Source organism: Tupaia chinensis, unplaced genomic scaffold, assembly GCF_000334495.1.
Source record: "Tupaia chinensis unplaced genomic scaffold, TupChi_1.0 Scaffold000081_1, whole genome shotgun sequence".
NCBI lineage: Eukaryota > Metazoa > Chordata > Mammalia > Scandentia > Tupaiidae > Tupaia > Tupaia belangeri.
Window position 1 is genome coordinate 7,395,471 of NW_006159542.1, and position 23,413 is coordinate 7,418,883.

At 39.4% G+C, this 23,413-nt stretch overlaps 1 protein-coding gene across 1 annotated transcript in view; it reads left to right on the forward strand.

The window, feature by feature from the left end:
- Positions 1 to 23,413, forward strand: part of PAPPA (pappalysin 1) — a 280,168-nt gene that overhangs the window by 93,515 nt on the left and 163,240 nt on the right. The window contains exon 9 of the mRNA XM_006142815.3: positions 859 to 1,357. Coding sequence (XP_006142877.1) covers positions 859 to 1,357 — 499 coding nt within the window. The remainder of the gene's footprint in view (positions 1 to 858; positions 1,358 to 23,413) is intronic.

The following is a 23,413-nucleotide window of genomic DNA, read 5'->3' on the forward strand; positions in this document are numbered from 1 at the left end:
GAAAGAGTAGAAGAATCCCTCCTTCCTCCCTTCCTCTCCTTATCCAGCCCTCCCCTTCCTGAGTCAGACTGGACAGACCATGGGGAAGCATTCTGTTATGAAATGATCTCATGTAGGGAAGGAGAGGAGGAGTAATAAGATGGCTCAAGAGCTACCTTCCAACTCTTCTATTCATGGTTCTAGATGGTTTCTTCCCAGATACTCAGTCCAAGGAGTAGGTGTTCTCCATGATCAACTCCACTTTGCTGGGGTTTTTGTGGTATTTCTGTTAGTCCAAGTGGGCTGTAGCAAAGGCAATAATACACAGGGACCTAAATTTAATTTAGTAGCCCATGCATCCAGTACAGACAGAACAAAGAGTGCAGATTGAAGAGTGAACCTAAACTGGGTTCTAATGTTGACCTTTACATTTCAAGCTGCATGACCTCATGTAATTCAGTCCATATTTCTGAGACTTAGTTTTCTCACTCCCGAAATGAGTCCTGGCAAGATTTTTTTTTTAATCATAGGAAATCAAGTGTTTGGCAAATATGTGTCCTTTTGTTCTTTCTATCATAGACAGGAAAACCTCCAAGTAGTTGTGAGAGGAATGTTTGAGCATCAACTCACTAGCAAGACACGTACTTGAATGTAATTTTGATCAAATGTTTAGTGATTCATCTGAAATCTGTTTTGCAGGAGTAGGAACAAGCTGCATGCTATGTACACAGCAGATTCACCAAGACACTGACGATCCTCCCTCTTCTTTTCTCCTCTAAGTTCTAGTCAGACAAGTCTCTCTTGAGGTCTGTAAAATACTCTGAGGACCAGCATGAAGATCTTTCTTGAAGAATTCATACCCTTCTCTTTCCTCCGTAGGTCATCCAGATGTTGAACAGCCTTGTAAGTCCAGTGTTCGTACCTGGAGCCCAAATTCAGCTGTCAACCCACACACGGTTCCTCCAGCCTGTCCTGAGCCACAAGGCTGCTACCTCGAGCTGGAATTCCGTTATCCATTGGTCCCTGAGTCTTTGACCATATGGGTGACCTTTGTCTCCACTGACTGGGACTCCAGTGGAGCTGTCAATGACATCAAACTGTTGACTATCAGTGGGAAGAACATCTCCCTGGGCCCTCAGAATGTCTTCTGTGATGTCCCTCTGACCATCAGACTCCGTGATGTGGGTGAGGAGGTATATGGCATACAGATCTACACGCTGGATGAGCACCTGGAAATTGATGCAGCCATGCTGACTTCCGTTGCAGACAGCCCACTCTGCCTAGAGTGTAAGCCCTTGCAGTATAAGGTGATCCGGGACCCTCCGCTACAAGTGGATGTGGCCTCCATCCTGCACCTTAATAGAAGATTCACAGACATGTAAGTACACTCTTTAGATGGGGAGATGACAGAGTGGGTAGGCTATAGAAGGATCTGAAGAGGGTCAAAGAGGCCTAAATTGTAAAAAGAAGGTTCCTCTAAGCCAAACTCACTTCTAGAGATTGTAACCCAATGTTAGGTGTGAATCATCTTAGCAAAGCAGAGTTGGTATGGTAGGAGAAGTGATGAGCATGAAACTAGGAGACCTGGATTTGGTAACAATTCTGATATGTGACCCTAAGCCTCACTGATCTCTCAGAAACTTAGCCTTCCCAACAGTAAATGAAGAGGTTGGATGATACTAAAACAAGAACATCATTTACTTCTAAAAAAAAAAAGTGGAAGAACTAAAGTTTGCTAAAAACTTCAGTTTGTGTTAAGCTGAAGAAGATTCATGCATTGTGACTGCCTTTTCAGGGGATGAGGTAATCATATGTTGGTTGGGAACTGAGCTCTCTCCTGGGTATTTGCATGGGAATTTTGCAGAAAGATAAACATAATCAGTCGCAATCCTTAATTTTGACTTATTTCCTGAGGTGAAACAGGTTCAGACTCACTTGATCCTAAGGGTCTTTGCAGCTCTAGATCTCTATGATTCTTTTTGGATACTCACTGTTTCAATATGAGGTAGTTGCCTGACTTCAGTGTTTGTGCGGTGACTTCAAAAAGTTTGTAAAAAATTTGGAATTAAACTATGAGTTTATTTTGGTGCAACAAAAATTGAAAGCCATATACACGTTTTTTTGTTTGCTGTAGGACATGTGTGGTCACCCAAGGAGAGAGAGACAGAAAATGAGAAAGCACCCCCCAGAGGGGATGGCCATACTGCAATCCCTGCTCTCCCATTCCTCTCTTGGGATTTTAGATGTGCACACATATGTACCTTGTGTGTTTTTCAAGCTGCCAGGTACAAGAGTCTAATCACACAGTTGGCCATGTGGGATCCAGCTGCCTTAACCACCATACTACCTGCTGACTACTACAGAGTTTTTTCATAATACACATTTTTCCATGTACTATATGATAACTCTCTCATATTTCTCAGGCCACTTCTGAACACTTATTCTTCAAATACCCTTAGAATTTATGTTTATGAGGAAGGTCACCTCATAATGAAGACATTAGTACTTTTCCTATTTACCAATTGCCTAAGGTTTTTGAATCTTTTACTCAGTTTACCCTCTCCATAACCACAACCCTATTGTCATTCTCATTTTGCAAAGAGAGAAGCTAGGGTTGAGAGATGTGAAATCACTTGTCTCAGATCACACAATTAGGAAGTGGCAAGATCAGAATTGGAATTCCATCCCAATTCCTAAAACATTGTACTCAGCTAGTGTTCAATTAAATATGCAATCCAATGTATACTCTGATATAAATAATAATAGAGTCTTAGCCACCTAATCTGGGTATCAAAAATTTATTCAGGCAGTCATTAGCTACCAGGTGTAAGAGACATTGGTAGGGGTACTTTTGAATACGGACCCTGAAAAATGGTCAGAAGACAGACACCTTGTGTTTTCCCTAGGGAGTACATTTATTAGTGTTAAATAAATCAGTCAATCTCTTTGTGCTTCAATTTCCTCCTCTGTATGATGAAAATGTTGAAGTCAATGGTTTCTGTAGACCTTTTATGGTTCTTGAGTTGGTTCGAAGATGATTTAAGACAATCTCTGTCTACTTGAAAATATTTACTAAGTCAATCGTTAGTGGAAACCAAGTTCTGAAGGAAACTTTTAATCTCTTTAAGAGACAGAACCACTTTAAAATACTTTACCAGCACTTCCTTTTACATGCCAGCAATAAATGTGCACATCACAAGGAAACTTGCCCATTCATTGAATCAGAGATGAAGAACATCTGTTTAAGAACTCAGACAGAGCACTTGGTTTGTATTTGAGAATGTACTTAAAATTTAAAGGATCATCTTGCCTTAAAAATATTCCATAACCCTGTCTCTCCCATCTCCTCATGTGTCTAGAGTGGTAAAGTTCTATAAATATGCATTCACTTAAAATCTCTTTGTAAAGCAGTAGAAGGGTGAAATGATAGATATCTTAAAAACCCTAGTTTAAACACAGCTTTTATTTTTATTTTTGGGGGCCTGGAGTTATGAGCCTGTAAGAGCTGACATGGGTTGATACAGTTGGAGTGGAAGATATTAAACTGAAGAAGAAAAAGCACCCCAAGTTCTATTCTTAGTTAAGCAATACTTTGCTTTATATTATGAGGTAACTCACTTTGCCCTTCCTGATCTTTGATGGAGCAACTCTACAAGGAGGAAGTAGGGATTAGTAGTTTTTAAACTTAGTTGTACATTTCAAAATTATGGGATTTTTTTAAAGAATTTTTTATTTAATTCCATTTTCTATCATTATTTTTTTTTTTAATTTGACCAGACAGAGACAGAGAGAGAAAATGAAAGCAAGGATGCAAGTTGTCAGGTCCAGGACTTGAACTGTGGTCGGACATATGGGAATCCAGCACCTTTAACCACCACCCACCAACCAGCCCCCAAATATGGGGTATTTTTAAACTTTCTGAATCTCACCTGCATTCCCCCTCCACTCTTCATATCCCCATCTCTACATTAATTTAATTGTTAAAGCAAGACTTGACCATCAGGATTTTTTGAATCTCATCAGGTGGTGATAATGTGCAACTAAGTTTATTAAACACTGCACTAAAGCTGGTTCTCAAAGTTTGGCCCCAGAGCAGCATCAGCATCCTGGAAACTTCCAAATATCAAGTTCTTAGGTTCCAGACCAGTCTGATAAACCAGCAGCTCCAAATGCAGGGCCTCTCCAGATGATTCTGATGCTGGTTAAAGTTTGAGATACCTTGCTATAAGTGCTGTCTACAGCCCAGGAATCTCCAAGGTCTCTTTCACTGACAGAAAAATTCATTCACTTTGCAAATATATATTGAGAGCATTCTATTGATATATGCCAAAATCTGGGGATCTGGGATTTTTTTTTTTTTTAAACCAAAAACACTTCTTTGTTTAAACAAGTATTTAAAACACATAAAACAAGACAACATTTATTCTCTTTTCTTGTCTTCTGGTACTGGGTCTGCCACTGACTCCTTCTCTGTTGCATTGTTGCTTCCCAAGCCAGTGTTACTACCACTGGTTCCCTCCTCTATGTTGACCCCCCCTCTTGACCTTCTCCTTGTCCTCAGAAGTAGACAAGCCTTCTTCCCCATTCTGTTGGCTCTCTGTCATCTCTTCAAGGCGTATCTTCTTTGTCTCCATTGGCACTCTCTTGTCATCCTTTTTTCCTAGGCTTTGTTCTTCTTCAGGACCAGCACTGCTCTGACTACACTCAGTTTGCTCTGTACCTCCTTTTCCCTTTCCTCCTGCCTTCTGTGGGCCTGTTCCTCTTCCTGTGCAATCTCAGCTGCAATTTTCTCCATATCCACTTCTACCTTCAGACAGCACAATCTTTTAAGTTCATTGTTAAACAAATCTGGGTTTTTCAATAATCTGGAATTATAATGTTGACTTGGATGGGTTATTTTCCTGAAGTCACTCAACTTGAGTACTGAGGACCTAACCCACTTGATAAGAAATGCCAAGTCCTATGCCAATTTGCTTCCAAAGTCACCACTATTCTGGTCCATTCTCTTATGCACAGTTTTCTTTCATTCGGTAAATAATTATTTAGTCCCTACAATGACAGACACAAGAGCTAAACCAAGGCATTGACTGGGCTTCCTCTTTGTCTCTCTTGAGTCCCAACAAGTTCCTTGAAGAACTGGACTGGGCTCAGCTGGGCTGGGCTTCCTAACCTGAATGTTCCCTAAGATTCTGAAAAATAGAAGAATACATCATTCTGATTCAACCTACCATTTCAACTTCTTTATCTTTTGGTAGTTTGAATTCTGAACCCCACCTCAAATACCTCTTTGTGTGTGTGTGTGTGTGTGTATGTCTGTATTTTACTGCTTTCACATTTTTTCCATATCAAATAAGTTGGCTCTTATGCAAGTTCTATATAAAGACTGTTTTGGAGAAAAAGAGGAGAGAGAAAAAATGCTTTCTTTTTCTTCTCTGACTCAACCCATTACATGATTCCCTTTGACCTTTGTCTTCATTTTTTTCTCTCAACAAAAATATTTATTCTTTCTGTTATCTGCACTGGAGATAGTTTCCCAAGGTATGACATTGATGAAGGGAGAGCCTTTCGTGCTTAACCCATGGAAGTTTCTAGTAGACTGATTACTTTTGGCCAGGACAAGGAAGAAATGTGGAATGTCTGCATCTCCCTTAAGTGGAAATCCCTCCATTGAATGAGAATTGGCACTATTGAAGGAAAGGGGGACCAGTGCCAGCTCTGCTATTAACTAACTCACTCTGTGATGTCAAGATACAATGCATTACTTATTTCAGCCTCAGTTTTCACCTCTGTAAAATGAGTGGACAACACATTAAGCTCTGATATTGAGAAAGTATTTTACATGACAGATGACTCATATATGTTTTTGAACCAAAGGGATTCGATAGGGATTGCTTATAAAAATCAATATCCAGAGAAAATCTCACTGGCTCTTGATAACCTACTTACATGCAAGATGATAGCACAATAATGATAATCATTTATTAAATATGTTTCTCTTTATGTGTCTTATAAACACTTAGAGACAGGTGAAAAAGATGAAGCTCACAGAAGTGATTTAACTAACTTATAGAGTTACTAATGGCATAGACAGGTTTAAAATCCAAGTCTAATTACAAATTTCACCATCCTAACCACTACACAACAATATCTCCTACTGCAGTACAGTGAAGAAAGAATTTTAGAGCTGAAATGCATCCAATCTGGCCAAAGTTCGAGATACAGAAAATAGAAGACATGGTTATAACCAGAGGTCAAGAGTCCACAGTCAGTTCCTGTGACCCACACTTGGAGACCAGTAGCCCAAATTACACAGCTGCTTCTTTATGTCTCTGGTTGAAAAGAAAGAGTAGGGAAGCTTCTATTTCTTATCTTGGCTGTCAAGTGCTTCTGCACTGAGCACCATGCTCCTTGGTCTCCATGAAATTTTGATTCTACCATGAAGTAAAGACTGTACAAAACCAATATGCACACACAAACACATGCATACACACATATATACACAAACACACACACACACTCACACACACACACACACACACAAGGGATTCAAAAACTTCATAGAGGGATCAGCAGTTAGCGTAATGGCTATGTTGCTGAACTCCCAGTAGTCGTGATTCGAGTCCTGGACCCAGTGGCTTGAACTCACGCCAGGCGTGTGTGCGTGCGTGCCCAAGATACCGAGAGGAGAATGGAGGAGAAGGGATTGCGGCGTGTCCATCCCCCCTCCCCGGGGGATGATTTCTCGCTTTCTGTCTCTCTATTTCTCTCTCTGTCTTTCTGGGGAGCACACACACCCTATGGCAAAAACACCTCTCCCAAAAAAAAAAGAAAAAAAAAAAAACTTCATGGAAAAAGTATATTTACAATATGAGTTTATTTTGATGCACAAAATTTTTGAAATTCATGTATAGTTTTTGGAACACAAATGTTTCATGAACCTTTTGAAGCCATCTCTTATGTATGTGAAAGTGAAGTAAAGAGCAAACCAGAAAGAGTGAATAGTAAGTAGCTCACTGTCACTTAATCTGTTCATCTGGCCATCCATTCAGCCACCATTCTATTCAACAAATATTCACTAGGTGTTCTGTTAGGTGCTGTATACTGTCTTAGGAAATAGTGATCTGGTGAAACTAGGGCCTCTAAGTGCTCAAATTCAATGGGGAAAGAGAGGCAGGCAGGCAGTGCCACTGCAGTTGGGAAAATTCACTTTATACGCTAAGCGATGTATAGTGATTGAATGTATAAAAGAAACTAAAATAAATTAAAATTTAAAAGTGAGGACAAAAAGAAATAGACAGGTAGATTCAGGGTTCTAACCCAAACTAGAGGGAACTGAGGTCTAAGTTTAGAATTAGAACATAAACTCCTTAATGACTGGATTTTGCCTTTCTGTCTACTGGTGCATTCCAAGCACTCAGAATATTTCTAGGCATGAAGTAAGCACTTGGATAATATTTTTAATGGATCTGGAATGAAGGATAGGAAGGATATTAGCATTTAAAGAGAAGAGAGGAAGCTTAATTTACTAAGCAAGTACTGTGTGTCAAGTATTTAGTAAGGGCTTTACCCAGACATCTTCATTTTGGTTTCATCATCACAATAACCCCCACAAGCCAGGTAGTCATAGATTACAGGTAGCCCAGATTGCACTGAGGACTTGACACTCAGAGGAAGGCTGTGGATGACAGAGTTTACACAACTGTCAAGTGCCAAAGCTTCGATTTGTACTTAGATCTATCAACTCCAAAGTGAGTGTTCTCACTTGTTCTATGTTTGAACTAATATGTTTGTACTGCTTACTTTATGCCTCTCTCTTCTTAGAGTCCTCAATTTAGAGCTAGAAAGAATCTTAGAAGTTATCTCTCCCACCTGGCTCATTAGTTTATCCCTATTTATCAACCTATTAATACTTCTCTCACACTTCAACTTGTTAAGCTGCCAAAACATATCTCTATCTATTTTACTTCACCTCTTTGGCATTCTCAATGTAATTCTTGGGGGACATGAATAAACATAAGAAAAGCTAGATCATATGATCTGAATAGATATTCTTGTGACTCGGAGTCCAAATTTTACAAATCAGATCCAAATCACTTCCTCTGGGCTCCAAAGGCTAGGAAGCCCCATCAATTGAAAACTTGTTCATGCATCAATTTACTTCCCCGGCAAATATTTGTGGATTCCCATCAGAAACCCAACTACCTTCTGTTTGCTCGAGATTTAGCAAGGAACAGAGCAGGAAAAGCCCTGCTTTTAATTGGACTGATTCTTTTTTCTTTCAGGTAAGGTGTTTAAGTTCCCTGTACATTTTAGTTATCAGTCCCTTATCTGAGGCATAGTTTGCAAATATATTATTCCATCCTGAAGGTTGTCTTCTCATCTTAATTATTGTTTCTTTTCTGTAAAGAAGCTTTTTAGCCTGATGTGGGCCCACTTTCTATTTTGGGGATTATTGCCTATGTTTTGGGAGTCTTACTTTAAAGGTCTTTGCCTCTGAGATGTCTCCAGGAGTTTTTCCTGTGTTTCTTATAGATTTAGGTTCTGTGTTTAGATCTGTGATCCATTTCAAGTTGTTTTTTATTCATGGTGAGAGATAGGAATCCAGTTTCATTTTTTCTGCAGGTAGATATCCAGTTTTCCAGCACCATTTACTGAAGTGATTTTCTATTCTCAACTGGGTTATTTTGTGCCTTTTGTCCAAGTCAGTTGACTGTATGTTTTAGAGTTTATTTCTGGGGTCTTGATTCTGTTCCATTGGTCTACTTGACTGTTTTTGTGCCACTACCATGCTTTTTCAATTATCACAGCATTGTAATATATTTTGAAGTCAGGAAGTGAGATGCCTCTTATTTTATTCCTTTTGCACAGTATTGCTTTTACGATACAGGGTGTTTATGCTTTCAGACTTTTTAAAAAAATATTTTTGTGAGAAATATCTCTGGTAATTTAATCAGAATTGTATTGAATGTATAGATTAATTTGGGCACTACTGGCATTTTGATTCTACGTATTCTTCCAATCCAGTAATATGGGAGGTCTTTCCATTTTTTTGTATCATTTTCAATTTCTTTTTAAAGTTTTTCATAGTTTTCCTTGTCTTTCACATCTTGGTTAGGTTTATTTCTAGGTATCTTATTTTTTTATGGCTAGTGTAAATGGAATTGCTCTCTTCAGTTCTACCTCAGTTTGTTTATTCTTGGTGTAAAAATAGTATAGATTTTTGTATGTTGATTTTGTATCCTGCCACTTTACTGCACTCATTTATAACTCCCATGAATTTATCTGTAGATTCTTTTGGATTTTTTATGTATATAATTATATCATCTGCAAATAGATATAATTTCACTTCTACTTTTCCTGTTTGAATGCCTTTTGTTTCAGTCTTTTGTTTGATTGCATTGGCTAGTATTCTAGTACTATGTTGAAAAGGAATGGAGAAAGTGGGTAGCCTTCTCCTGTTCTAGTTTTTAGTGGAAAAGCTTTTAGCTTTTCCTTATTCAGTATGATGTTAGCTATGGGTTTGTCATAGGTGGCTTTTATTGTGTTAAGGAATGTCCCTTTTATGCCAGTTTTACTGAGAGTCTTAATCGTGAAGGAATGTTGTTTGTTATCATATACGTTTTCTGCATCAGTTGACGTGATCATATGGTTTTTTATCTTTCCTTCTGTTAATGTGATATGTTACATTTATTGTTTAGCTTTTGTTGAACCATCTTTGCATGCCTCGAAAAAAGACTACCTGGTGATGGTGTATAATTTTTTTAATATGTTGCTGGATACAATTTGCTAGTACCTTGTTGAGAATTTTTACATTTGTATTCATCAGGGATATTGGTTTGTAGTTTTCTTTTATTTTTGTGTCCTGAGTGGTTTTGGGATAAGGGTGATGGAGGCTTCATAGAATGAATTTTGGAGAGTTCCTTTCTTTTGAATCTTTAGAAATAGTAGTAATTTGGTATCTTTATCCACTTCAGTAACTAGATTTAATTCATTCTTTTTCATTGCTGCACAATATCCATAGTATGAATGTCCTACAAGTTATTTAGCCATAACCTTCATGATGGGTATTTAGGTTACTTTACACTTTTCTATTGTAAACAAGTGTTTCCCTAAGCCTTCTTACACAAACTTCCTGATGGGTACATACATGCAAGTATTTCTCTAGAGTCAGAACCAAAAAATAAAATTGCTAGAGTGTAAATTATACACCTTTATTGTTTTAATAGTCACAACTTATGACATCCTGAGAGGGTGAACTAGTGTACACTCCACCAGGAACTTGTGGTAAGACATGCTGTTCCACATTGTCACTATATACTATTCAACACAATAAAAGTGATTTGTCTTTGCCCATTTGATGAGTAACATGATGACTTCTCATTGACATTCTTTCTATGTGATCTTGACTGAACATCTTTTCCGATGTTTACTGAATATTTACATTTCCTGTTCTGTGACTTGTCTACTAATATCCTTAAGATAGATCTGGTCTTTAATCTCCCAGGCCTCTGTTCTTGCATTTGTTAAATTGTGATTTTGATGTCAGCTTTCCTGCATACCCATCGATGTTGTTAGAATCCAGGTTGAAACAGGGAGGGAAGAGGATTCTAGCATTTATGAAGAAGTTACTCTGAGTCAGCTTTTGTGCTTTCATACATTATCAAATGATAGTGTAGTGTAGTGCATTCCCTGTGGTGGGACCACACCACACTCTAAAGATACTATAGGTAACAAAAACCAACCCATTTTCTGCCCATTAGAGTCTAAATTTAGTCATTATGCTAATCACTCTCACATGTAGTGAATACCTCATGTTTGCCCTGTATTTTGTTTATAAGCCTGCCACTGAGGTATAGGCATTGATATGCCTAAGTTTTAAACGGGGAAGATGAGACTCAAGGAAGAAAATATGTTCATTTAAGGTTTCATGGCAATAGGTGATAGAGCCAAGTTTTGTATCTCTTTGACCCCAAAAGGGCTGCCCGGAGAACTACAGAATATAATCACTGCTATAAAGACTATTAAATGACTAGGTATCTCGATGGTTAAGGAAGGTAGCTATTAAAATTAATTTTTCTTATTTCTAAAAGCAACAGAACAAATACTTAAAAGAGGAGAAAGCCAAGTTTATCACTTAAAAGAAGGCAGATGAGGAGGAGGCTTAGGAAAGTGTAGACATTTTCAGCATGGTTTCCAGTAACCTGATGCTGATATGCATAATCCAGGCTGGAACACTTCCTGAGCAAGACCACTCCCACACCTGCCCAACATGGTTTTGCCTGCATTCTGATGACCTGCCCAGTAGGAAAAGTGAACAAGTAGTGAAAGCTATTTCTCCAAGCCCAAGATGAGTATCACTGTTTTTAGCTCAAATGTGGGGAGGTGGCATGTAGTCAGCACAATCACGTTCTATTTCTGGAAGTCAGGTTTCATCCACCTATGACTCCCTTTCATGAGTCGTAGGCCAAGTACCTCTCAGAATGAAATACAGGTTCTGGGAATATGAGGATAAGCAAGAGGGCTTAGCAAAGTCAATAGATCTCCAGAGTCAGCAGCAGCTATAGAAGTGCTGACTGTCTCCAAGTCCCTTCTAGAGTCTGAAAATATTTAGACCCTCATTTAGTGCTAGTAGCACCACCAGCACTTATCAAAATTGGTATGGATCTGACAGATGAACTACTAGATGTTAAAGTGAGTGGGTTGTTGTAGCCTTTCTTCTTTAGATAGAAAACCAAGACCCACAGAAGGTAAATGATGAACTCAAGGTCCCATTGATAAATTCATTCATTTCTTTGTTTATTAATTCATTAACTCACTTGTTAAATAAGCACTTACTGCATGCCAATTTGTGTATTGGCACTATAACTCTGAATTTTATAATCTGGTAGGAGAGCTAGGCTGAATAATAGCACACATAAAAATATAATTACAAACCGTGGAGTATCATTACAAGATGTTATAATAGAGTATAATATACCCTTCATTTAAGGGAGAATATGTAGAAGATGAGACTGGAGAGACAAGCAGGGGCCAGATTATGAAGGGGTTCATGGTTTATGTTAAGAAGTTTGGACTTACATATTGGGAAATAAACCTTGTGATTTTGTAATACTACCCTGGGTGAATTGTGAAGAGAGAACAAAGGAAGGGTGAGAGAGTACAGTTAGGGGTCATTGCTAAAGTCCAAACCAGGGAGTATATTTATTGACATAGTAGAGTGAGTGAATTAGGGGTATCTTTTAAAGGTACAACCTACAGGAATTAGCAATGTATCGGAAGCAGGGAATTTCAGAAGAAGTAGTTGTTGAATGACTCTCAAGTATGTAGAATGAGGGAAACTTTATTTCCTGAAAGAGAGGAAGGAATTTAGTTCAATTTAGTATTTTGTTAGGGGGAAAGATAGATCAAGAATTCTGTCTTAGACATAATTGTATTTGTGATGCCAAGAGTCTTGTGAAAGGAGATTCTAAGGGAGTTGTAAAATACACAGGACGAGAATTGCTCATGGCTGAACCAGTAACGGAGACCCAGTTCTACTCCCAGTATGCTAAACTACTTCTCTGCAAAGTTGTCAGATCCTGTTCTATTGGGTTGTCAGAAAAGTAATAAGGCATTTTTGCATAGAAAAACAGAGAAAAAGAGGTCATGACTTTTCCAGCAACCCAATATAACCGTAATATTCCCATTTCATCCAACATATTGTCTATCCCATATTTTCTTTTGCAAATAATCAAACTACCTCACTCAATTCTGGTGCCATCCACATCCTTCTGTGACAGACTAATTTGCTGAAATTAAATAAGCCAATAAATAATTAAACAAGTACATAGTCAAATATGTACATACATATCTAACATATTTACATAAATAAAGCAAAATACACTCTATGGAAAATTGTGTGAGGTTATCATAATTCTTCCTGGTTTAGCATAATCTTTTTGGTTTTTTTTAGAGAGGTTTTTGCTATAGGGCACATGCTTTTGTAGGAGAGACAAAGAGACAAAAAGTGAGAAATCATCCCCCAGGGAGGGATGGCCAAACCACAATCCCTTCTCCTACATTCTCCTCTCAGGATTTTGGTTGCATACACAACCGGCATGAGTTTGAAACCACCATGTCCAGGACTCTTAACTGTTGTCAACAATGTGAAAGTCCAGGGACAACCATTAAGCCATCTGCTGGTCCTGGTTTAGCATAATTTTAAAAGACTTTGAGAAGGATTTTCAAATGTATATTTGAATAAGTTATCCAGAATGCATGAGACTCTTCTCTGTATAATGATTAGAGGAATGTTTAGACTACTTACAATGAGCCTGACACAGTGCCCATGATATATGATCTCAGTTAGACATCCTAATCAGACCAAGAGATAGCTCTGTCTTCCACTTTGTAGAAGATGCTCAGAGATGCTACGTAACTGGCCTATTTATAGTTGCCAGATAATAATGGGTTTGATGACTTAGTTAGGAACATTTATGTTATTATATAAATATAATAAAATACCAGTGTACTAATGATAGACATCATTTATTGCCTTTGTATTAGGCATTCTGCTAAGCATTGTAAATTATTTTATCCCTTCAAAAAGTCCTTTTGAGTTTTTAGGATTTTTTAAAAATATTTTATTGAGTGAGAGAGAAAAAGAGAAAGAGGCACCAGCCCACCAGCCTTGCATCCAGTCAGGAACATAGGCGTGATTAAGTTCAACCCGCAATCTGACCTATGATCTTCCCTATGGTTCTATCATTGCACAGTGGTGCTACTGCCTTCTCCACTATGGCTGGGCCTCATTTTGTATTACTGGTTTTATTTTACAGCTAATTAAATTAATATTTAAAATCTTTTAGAAAGTTCTACTGAGAATAATTGGAGGTGGGATTCTTCACTACAACAACCTTGTGCCTTTTATGATAAACATGCATTACTAAACTTGAGTAGAAAGAAACTTAACTGGTACACAGGATTGATGGTTAGAGTTGAGATGGTCCTCATCATGAATGGTCTGGATCTAGTCATTCAAGTCAAGCTAAAATTTAAAAAGTAGCATTATATATTGGAGAGAAAGTGAATCTTATTACCTTATGGTAGGAGATATGAGTTTCAACAGATCGACTGCACCAAGTTGGCTAGAATGAACGTGAATATACCCATTACCCAAAGATAAACTAGAGTAATTGTGGAATGCCCAAATATTTCTATAGACTCCTACAAAGTAATAGTTTCATGGCATATTAATAGCATTCTAAAGAGGAAAAAAGATCTATGTGCTGCCTGAGACTATTAGTTTAAACACTGTTCAAGAGGTCTTGTTTTGCAGATCTTCACAGAACATCGTACTGTTCATTGTGAATTTTCCAAAGGCTGTTAGGATGCTCTATGTAGTCTTTTCTGACCTTGTTTAAAAAGGAACACTGTTTTCTTGTTGCATATCATAGGACTGGTGTTCTTGAAGGAGCCCCTTGGAAAATAATGTGTTTATGAAATCAGGTACCAGTGGGTGTCCTGGTGTCACCTACTTTGTTGTTATTTTTTGTTCACTCTGTGGGTAGGTGGGATGAACTACACTTGGCTCTGCTGCCCCAATTCCTGATTTTTAAGTAAACAAATAAATGAAGAGGAAAAAGTAGGAAAATAACAGCTGTCAGAGCAATCACAGATGTGAGAAGAACAGAGGAATTTATCTCACACTGGGCATTGGCAATAGGAGTGGACAAAATCCATTCAGTCTATGCTTGGAGACCCTGAGAATCATGAGGGAAAGTCTTGGTAGGTTTGTGTTGTGTCTGTCAAAGCAGGAACTGCAGACATCACTTTATAGATGCCGAATTTGGAATCAAGAAATCATACTCCCTGGCCAGCACACAATTGCCCTAAGTGTGACACTAGCCAAGTCTCTTTAACTGACTGGGCCTAAGTGCCTTTCTTTGGACAAGGTATGTGATGATTCTGTTCATAAAGTCCCATACAGGGAGGCAGAAAAAAACAATGAGAGAGTTGACTTGCAAGAAAATGGTGCAATCTAGGAAATTATAAAGATTTAAATGTGCATGATTTCTCCTATTGTTTGTTTTCACTGGGCTTGTTCTTGGCCAGAGCCACATCGGAGAATCTGTGTGAGAGGCCAACACTGACCCACAGATACACATATGAAGCAGTTCTTCATAAACTCTACCAAGTATAGTTCACTGTTGGATTAGAAGAAAGAAAAATTGAACCGTAATCTCTGTAGCTAAATTAAAGAAAACACGCAGAGAGAATTTACCATCTACTAGATCTAGATCAAGAATTCTTGTACTAATATCTTGAAATTTCGCTGAGTCCTTGATCAAGTAGCATCCCATCTATGGACTCATGTCCCACTTCTACAAAGTGAAGGGGTAGGTGTGTGACCCCGAAAGTCACCTCTAGCTCTTTTTTTGAGACTATTTTCAAGTTCCCACCTGCACAGAGTACATCTCATTCAGTAAGGACGGATATGGAGATAGCAGGTTACAGTCATGGGATGAGTAAGTCTGGACTCCAAACTTGGGGACTGGCCATCTATATTTAAAGAAAGCCTTTCTGCAACAGCATACTCTCAGGATTCTAGACCCAGTCTCTCTCTTGAACATACAGACCTCTCCCTTTAAGTCAATTTCAGAACATGTTGATACATTTTTTTCTAAGTGACATTTGATTTGATGTGGAGATAATAAAGGTGGGACTGGGTATTATTTGCCTTATTATCCTGTATCCTCAACTTCTAGTGCAAGGGTGGACGTTAAATACCTAGTCAATGAACACAGGAAAGTAAATATGTGAATGAATTAATGAATGAATGAATGAGTAAACCCTGCAGCACATCAGTAAGTAGTCAGAAATTCCTAACACAGAAGATATCTGATATATATATCTCCTTAGGATCTTTCTTTTAAGTTCAAAAGTTAATTAGTTATTTGAAGATTTAAAGAACAAATGAGAATATTACAACACAATCCCTTGTCTTCTTGAGGCCTCAGTTCTCTCGTTTAAAAATATATATATATATTTTGATTTTATTTATTTATTTTAATCTGACTAGGGAGGACAGAGCAAGAAAGAATGAGAGAGAAGGAAAGTGAGAAAGCAAGCTGCCAGGTCTGGGACTCAAACTGCAGTTGACCATGTGGGAGTTCAGCCCCCTAAACCACCACACCACCTGCTGACCCCAGGGCCTCAGTTCTCTTGTCCTTAAAGTGAAGGGATTGGTCCACAAGGTATAATTCAGTCTTTTATTCACTCAGAAGGTATTTATTTAGCATGGTCTTTGTAGCAGGCCCTGTACTGAGCAGTAGACAATCAGGTAGTAAGAGATAATCTCAGCCTTCCTGGAGCTTAGTCTAGTTAGTGTGAAAAGTGGATGGATAACCAGAACAGTGATAAAGGTATTGGGACAAGAGAAGAACCTAAGGTAGGAGCTCCTTGCTTAGCTTAATGATCAATGATTAAGGCCAGAAGGATTTAGCAGAGAAGGAAAGTGAAACTGATTTTTCATGGTGGCTGGGATAAAGTTTGAGGAGGAGAATATGAGCAAAGAATCCAGAGATGAGGCCAGCAGATGGCATGATGGTTATGTCACTGGACTCTCATGTAATCGACTGCTCAACTTCTAGTGCAAGGGTGGACGTTAAATACCTAGTCAATGAACACAGGAAAGTAAATATGTGAATGAATTAATGAATGAATGAATGAGTAAACCCTGCAGCACATCAGTAAGTAGTCAGAAATTCCTAACACAGAAGATATCTGATATATATATCTCCTTAGGATCTTTCTTTTAAGTTCAAAAGTTAATTAGTTATTTGAAGATTTAAAGAACAAATGAGAATATTACAACACAATCCCTTGTCTTCTTGAGGCCTCAGTTCTCTCGTTTAAAAATATATATATATATTTTGATTTTATTTATTTATTTTAATCTGACTAGGGAGGACAGAGCAAGAAAGAATGAGAGAGAAGGAAAGTGAGAAAGCAAGCTGCCAGGTCTGGGACTCAAACTGCAGTTGACCATGTGGGAGTTCAGCCCCCTAAACCACCACACCACCTGCTGACCCCAGGGCCTCAGTTCTCTTGTCCTTAAAGTGAAGGGATTGGTCCACAAGGTATAATTCAGTCTTTTATTCACTCAGAAGGTATTTATTTAGCATGGTCTTTGTAGCAGGCCCTGTACTGAGCAGTAGACAATCAGGTAGTAAGAGATAATCTCAGCCTTCCTGGAGCTTAGTCTAGTTAGTGTGAAAAGTGGATGGATAACCAGAACAGTGATAAAGGTATTGGGACAAGAGAAGAACCTAAGGTAGGAGCTCCTTGCTTAGCTTAATGATCAATGATTAAGGCCAGAAGGATTTAGCAGAGAAGGAAAGTGAAACTGATTTTTCATGGTGGCTGGGATAAAGTTTGAGGAGGAGAATATGAGCAAAGAATCCAGAGATGAGGCCAGCAGATGGCATGATGGTTATGTCACTGGACTCTCATGTAATCGACTGCGGTTCAAGTCCTGGATCTGGTGGCTTAATCTCATTCTGGGCAAATATGCATGCATGCCCAAGATCCTGAGAGAAGAATGGAGGAGAAGGGATTGCAGCATGGCCAACCTCCCTGAGGGGTGATTTTTTGCTTTTTATCTCTCTGTCTCTCTCTGTCTTTCTGGTGAGCACATGTACCCTATAGTAAAAACCTCTCTTAAAAATTAAAAAAAAAAAAATGAATCCCAAGAGATTGAGAGGGGTAAGGTCATGCTGGTCCCAGAGTTCCAAGCCAAAGATTCTGGACTGCATCTCAAGGGTGGTGGGGAGTCACAGAGCATCTTTATGTTAGAGAAGAAGCTGATTCGATTAGATTTTAGGACAACTCTTTGTGAATATCTGGGTAGAGAAAGATATGGAGGTATAGGAGACAAGACAGTGCTGCCAAAACTGAAGCAATGATGATGGCACACGTCTAAGGTAACCAAGACAGGAATGGAGAATGTGGGGTGGAGCTGAGCAGTATTAATGGGAGAGTGGGTCATGGGAGATGCCCGTGACACTGGCATCACTGAAACAGAGAATGAATCCAAACACGGAGCTGTATTTGGTCATGATGTGAGGAGGCTAGGTTACAAAAGGCCTTCCAGTTGCTGCAGGCATGCTGCAATTGTTCACCATGGGTCATAACATTTCTTTTTTATATAGAGATGCAGGAAAATTGAGATGTGCGTGTGTGTGCTTGTGCTCATGTGTGTGTGTGCATGCATGAACAAGTACCTGCACACATGTTCACACGTGTGTGTGTGCGTGTGCATGTGTGTGTGTGTTGGGAGTGGGCAAACAGGATATGTGAGGCCACCTGTTTTCATCATCCTCTGACTCTCAAAGTTCAGTCCAGTGTTCTGAAAAGGACCTATGGGAGGTCGAGGGGTTAATCTCCCATAGCACTAATACCTATAACGTTACAAGGCGTGGGCTTTGTTTTCTACCCAGTATTAATCATTCACTCATGGGCTTTAATACAAGCCAGACACCACCTCGCTGTGCCTCACGCAAAGCAATGCCAACTCTCCTTCCATTGTAAAGCCGGATTTCACATTTTCGTGTCAGAGTGAGAAGTATGTTTTTTACTCTAGCTTTGGTAAACTACAACCTACAACGTTGAGAGACTTCCATCCAGAGACGTTAGTTAAAATATGCCAGAAAATCTGGATTCTGCCGTTAATTGTCTGTATGAGTTGGGACAATTTATCCCCCTTCTCCAGGCTTTAGTCTTCATCCCACAATGAGTAACTTGTAGTAAACAATATCTGAAGTAATTTAGCTCTGATTTCTGCATTCTTGTGTTTTCTTCTTGAGTTATGCTCCTTGTGTACAGATTCAGTCTCCAAAATTTTTAAGCAGAGAAGATTCTGAAATGCTCAAGCCTCCTACTGTCTAGGAATTAGACTCCAAAACTCTCCAACCTGGAAGGAGCATTGATAATCTTCTAGGCCAGCACTGAAACTTTACAAATGAAGGAATTGAGCTCAGAGAGAGAAGGCTACTTCTTCAGAATCACACAGCATTTGATGGCAGAACAGAAAACTGATTATAAGTCTCCTGACTCCCAATCCAGGTGTTCCTCCCCCACCCCCACCCTCATAACCGAGTACTGGAATTTGGCCAGTTCTTGGGGTTTGAATTTGAGCCTGGCTCTTTTTGGTCATGGAGAAATCTCCTTTGGTTGTTCTGAACGTCACAGCAGCTGGTGTGGGTGAGGGGGGTGGTATAGGAAATGAGAGAACACATTTGGCCAAGCTCATGGCCCACGTGACTCTCAAATAGCCCTCATTTCAAAACAAACTCAACCTTTTAGGTTCAAGTTCTCCTTCTCATCAGAAATGTGACTTCCTGCTTCTAAGAAGCAAGACTTACAAAAGGGCTCAGAAGACTTTGTGGACATCAAATAGCTCTTACAAAATAGTGTTTTGATGAGTTAAGTGTAAATGAATCAGAAACATAAGGATTACATTTTCCCCAAGAGCACATGAGTTTCAAAATTGAGGGGAAATGTAGTTTGCTAACTGCATGCCGGCTTTCACCAAACCCAAGCATTCATGGGGAGGGTAAGAGGAGAGAAGAAAGAGAAGCCCAGCCCCCAAATGGTTTTAGATGTGGTGCCAAATTTGAAAATGCTGTTGGGCTCACCCTCTGCCAGTAATAAAATTGCTGGCCACCCAGAGAGGCCACAGGGAGGAGAAAGGAGATTGCTTTCCCCACTGGCCCCTGGTCCTCGACAACTGTGTTCAGTTAGTGCTGCAGTCACCAGCTGTCACTGGGTCCCTAGCTCGACTCGCCCTGCCTTGGCCTCGCTTTTCACACTATGCAGTAATGCCTTGTTTACCTCCAACTGTATCTGGTGTTTTGGCTCCCAGAGTCCTTGGCGACTGGTCAGCTTGTCACAGCCCCTGCTCTGTAATCAAGTAACCTGTCCATCAACAGCAGAATGTTTGGGAAGCTGTCACACGTCTCCTTTGGTTGCATTCGGGAAAAACAAGAGTCCCTTGTAGATCTTTTCCTCTCTCCTTTCTTTAATGCTCTCCAGGTGTGGAGTTTCCCCCAAACTGGTAAATGTCTTCCCTTCAAATCTCAGCCTGACACAAATAACCAGTTAAATCTCAAGACTGCTGTTACCTTATCCTGGGATTTGAAGCTTGGATCTTTTATAATTTCCACATTGTTCCTCCATTCTTTCCCTTGTATTTTGTTTCATTGCACCAAGAAAGTAGAAAATCATTTCAATTGGTGGTAAAAGATGATTAAAACAAAATAACAAAGGCCTTGGCTGCAAACTGTTAGTTTTATTAAATTTGCTACTGTGTTTTAAATTGGTACCAGGGCAGATCTTTGGACAATTCTATCAAAGGCCGCTGGAATTAATCAGTTGCATGTATATATTTGCTCTTTTCTGAGCTTTGCACAGAGTAAGGATTGTCAGTATAAAAAAGAATGAGTTTTATGTTACCTGTGTGAGAGGGCAGACCCTACTCCCCTTAGGAAGGGATCTAAATGCCCAACAGATTCTTAGATAGCTGTCAACTCATTCTTCATCTGTTTAATCAGACTATGGATTGGAGAGCATATTGGTGAGGAATAAGAGAATACTGGAAGACAAAAGGCCATTTACCCCAACAAAGATTCCTTCTTGACAATGGGACCTCAACCTTGTAACTGCTTTAATAAGAGGACACCTGAAGTGGAAAGGCTGCAGTCTAGTGCGTGCTGGAGCCTGTCAGAAGTGAAGGTGGAGGTGGGTGTGGTGGCGCCCGGGGTACACAAAGCCTGGATGCTGACTCAGCATCTCCACTACTGTTGGAACATCGAAGTCTGACTTCTGTAGCTGGCGATGGGGAGGAGACTTGGGAGACTATCATTGGATCCAGCCCCCAAATTTTACAACGGTGGTTCTCCAATGCCCAATGACTCGAGTCCTAGCCTGTTGCTTCAGAGCCTCCCACCATGTGCTACAGACTTTCACTTAGCCCAATCATTTGGCTTCCCCTGAAGTTCAGGATTGATGATGAACGATTCTTTATCTCAATAGATTTACCTGTGTTCGGTGGTGTTTCTACTGCTCAAGACACCATAGTCATCAGTGATTTGATATTTCCCCATATCTATTGGCTGAAACGATGAATTCATTCAACAGATATTGCTAAAAACCTATTCTATGCCAGGCCCTGTGCTAGGCATAGAGTTATAGCAATGAAAAGCTGGTGTATTCTCTGTCTTTGAAGCACTTACATACCAAGGCAGACAGGGATTCCACATCGGATTGCAAAAAAAAATATGAATTGCTGAGGGCACCTATAGAAGGGATTCTGCCTGGGATCAGCAGTTAGCGTAGTGGCTATGTCGCTGGACTCCCACATAGTCTACTGTGGTTCGTGTCCCAAACCCGGTGGCTTAAAACTCACACCGGGCACGTGTGCGTGCGTGCTCAAAATCCCGAGAGGATAATGGAGGAGAAGGGATTGTGGCATGGCCATCCCCCCTGGGGGGCGGGGTGATTTCTCGCTTTCTGTCTCTCTGTCTGTATCTGTCTGTCTGGCGAGCGCTCACGCCCTATAGCAAAAACCTCTTAAAAAAAAAAAGAAGGGATTCTGCCTAATCCAGGTGTTAAAAAAAGTTTTTCTAGCCTTTCTCATCCTTTCAACCGCTATCTGGCCCTTCTCTTGGTTAGTGTTCTTCAAACTCTACATTGTATTATAGCTGTGCTATACCCTGCTTAACCTCCCTTGTGCCCTCTAAACAAGAAAACAAAATGTGGGGCCAGCAGGAGGCATGGTGGTTAAGGGTGTTGGACTCCTACATGGCTGACTGCAGTTTGAGTCCCAGACTTGGCAGCTTGCTTTCTCACTCTCTCTCTATTTCTCACTCTGTCATTCTCTCAAAAATAAAAAAAAAAAAAAAAAAAGTAATTATTTAACTTTTTTTTAAATGTATGAATGACTGATGGGGCCGGAAAGTGGTGTGGTGGTTGGGTCCACATGGCTGAGTTCAGTTCAAGTCCTGGACCTGGCAGCTTGTTTTCTCACTTTCTATCTCTCTCTCCCTCTCTGTCCTTAACTGGTGAAATTAAAATAAAATAAATAAATTTAAATAGAATAATTCTTTAAAGAATAAATAAATAAATGTATGATTGAAATCAGAAAAACAGAAATGGATGTTGCTAGAGGTAAGACTTGCAAGAAATAAAACAGAACTGAGAGCTAGACAGGTAATCTCTGGACATGTTCTGTTAGTGCAGTTTGGATATGAGAGAGCCACTCGTTTTGGCAACTGAGCACTTAAATATTGTTGCTTGTTCTAGCAGAGATTTGGCCCTGCTACTCTAAAAGATGGGGAATTGACACTAAGGTCTTCAAAATAAGGTTGGGCCCTCTGTGTGCTCGGTAAAAGGGTATACGAAGAAAAAAATACTTATGTAGAGCCAGCAAGTGGCTAAGCACTGTGAATCGGGAGCTGGATCCCATATGACTGACCACAGTTTTAATCCCAGCCCTGATGGCTTAGAAAACATGCCAGATGCTTATGCATGTGTGCCTGAAATCCTGATGAGAGGGAGAAATATAAGAAAGGGATTGAGGTATAACCACACCCTACTGGGGGTGTACTTTCTTGTCTCTCCCTGCTTCTCTCTCAGTCTCTGCCTCTCTCTGGCAAGTGCATGTACCCTCTGGCAGAAAGGGAGAAAATGTAAAGAAAGGAAGAAAGAAAGCCTTTCACAAAAAATGTATCTATACACTTCATTAAATTAAAATCCTAGCAAGTTTGCATGTGTGTGTGTGAAACTTAAAATTCACAGGGAAGAAAAAGGTCTCTTTTGAAGATGAAACTAAAATGTAGAATGGATTTATAACGGACATCAAGACTTCTATACAGCTACAGTAATTAAGATAGACTGCTATCGATAAGATGAAACATAGAGTTTAAAAACAGATCAATGAAACAGGATAACCCAGAAGCAAATGCATGTAAGTACCGAAATGTAAGGCAAAACGTAAGGTGAAGGTGACATTACAGTTTAGCAATGAAAGGGTTAACTTTTATCCTCAAAGGGTTAACTAATACTAGACAAAGAGTGCATCCATATTTGGAGAGAAAATAATCCTTATCGCACATCGTTTTCAAAACTATACTGTAGCTTATTGGAACCATACATTAAAAAAAAAAAAAAAAAAAAAAAAAAAAAAAAAATAAAAAAAACAAAAGACAAAAAAAAAGCCTTAAAAAAAAGCAAATCACTAGTTCTCAGGAGCCATGGAGGTGTCTTCTTCTGAAAGCTGCCCCTTGCCTCTCCTGAGTGGGAGGAGGAAAGGGGACTATTAACAAAATAAAGCGAAAGTTTCATTTCAAAACTATACTGTAGCTTATAGGAAACATAAAAAAAAAAAAAAAAAAAA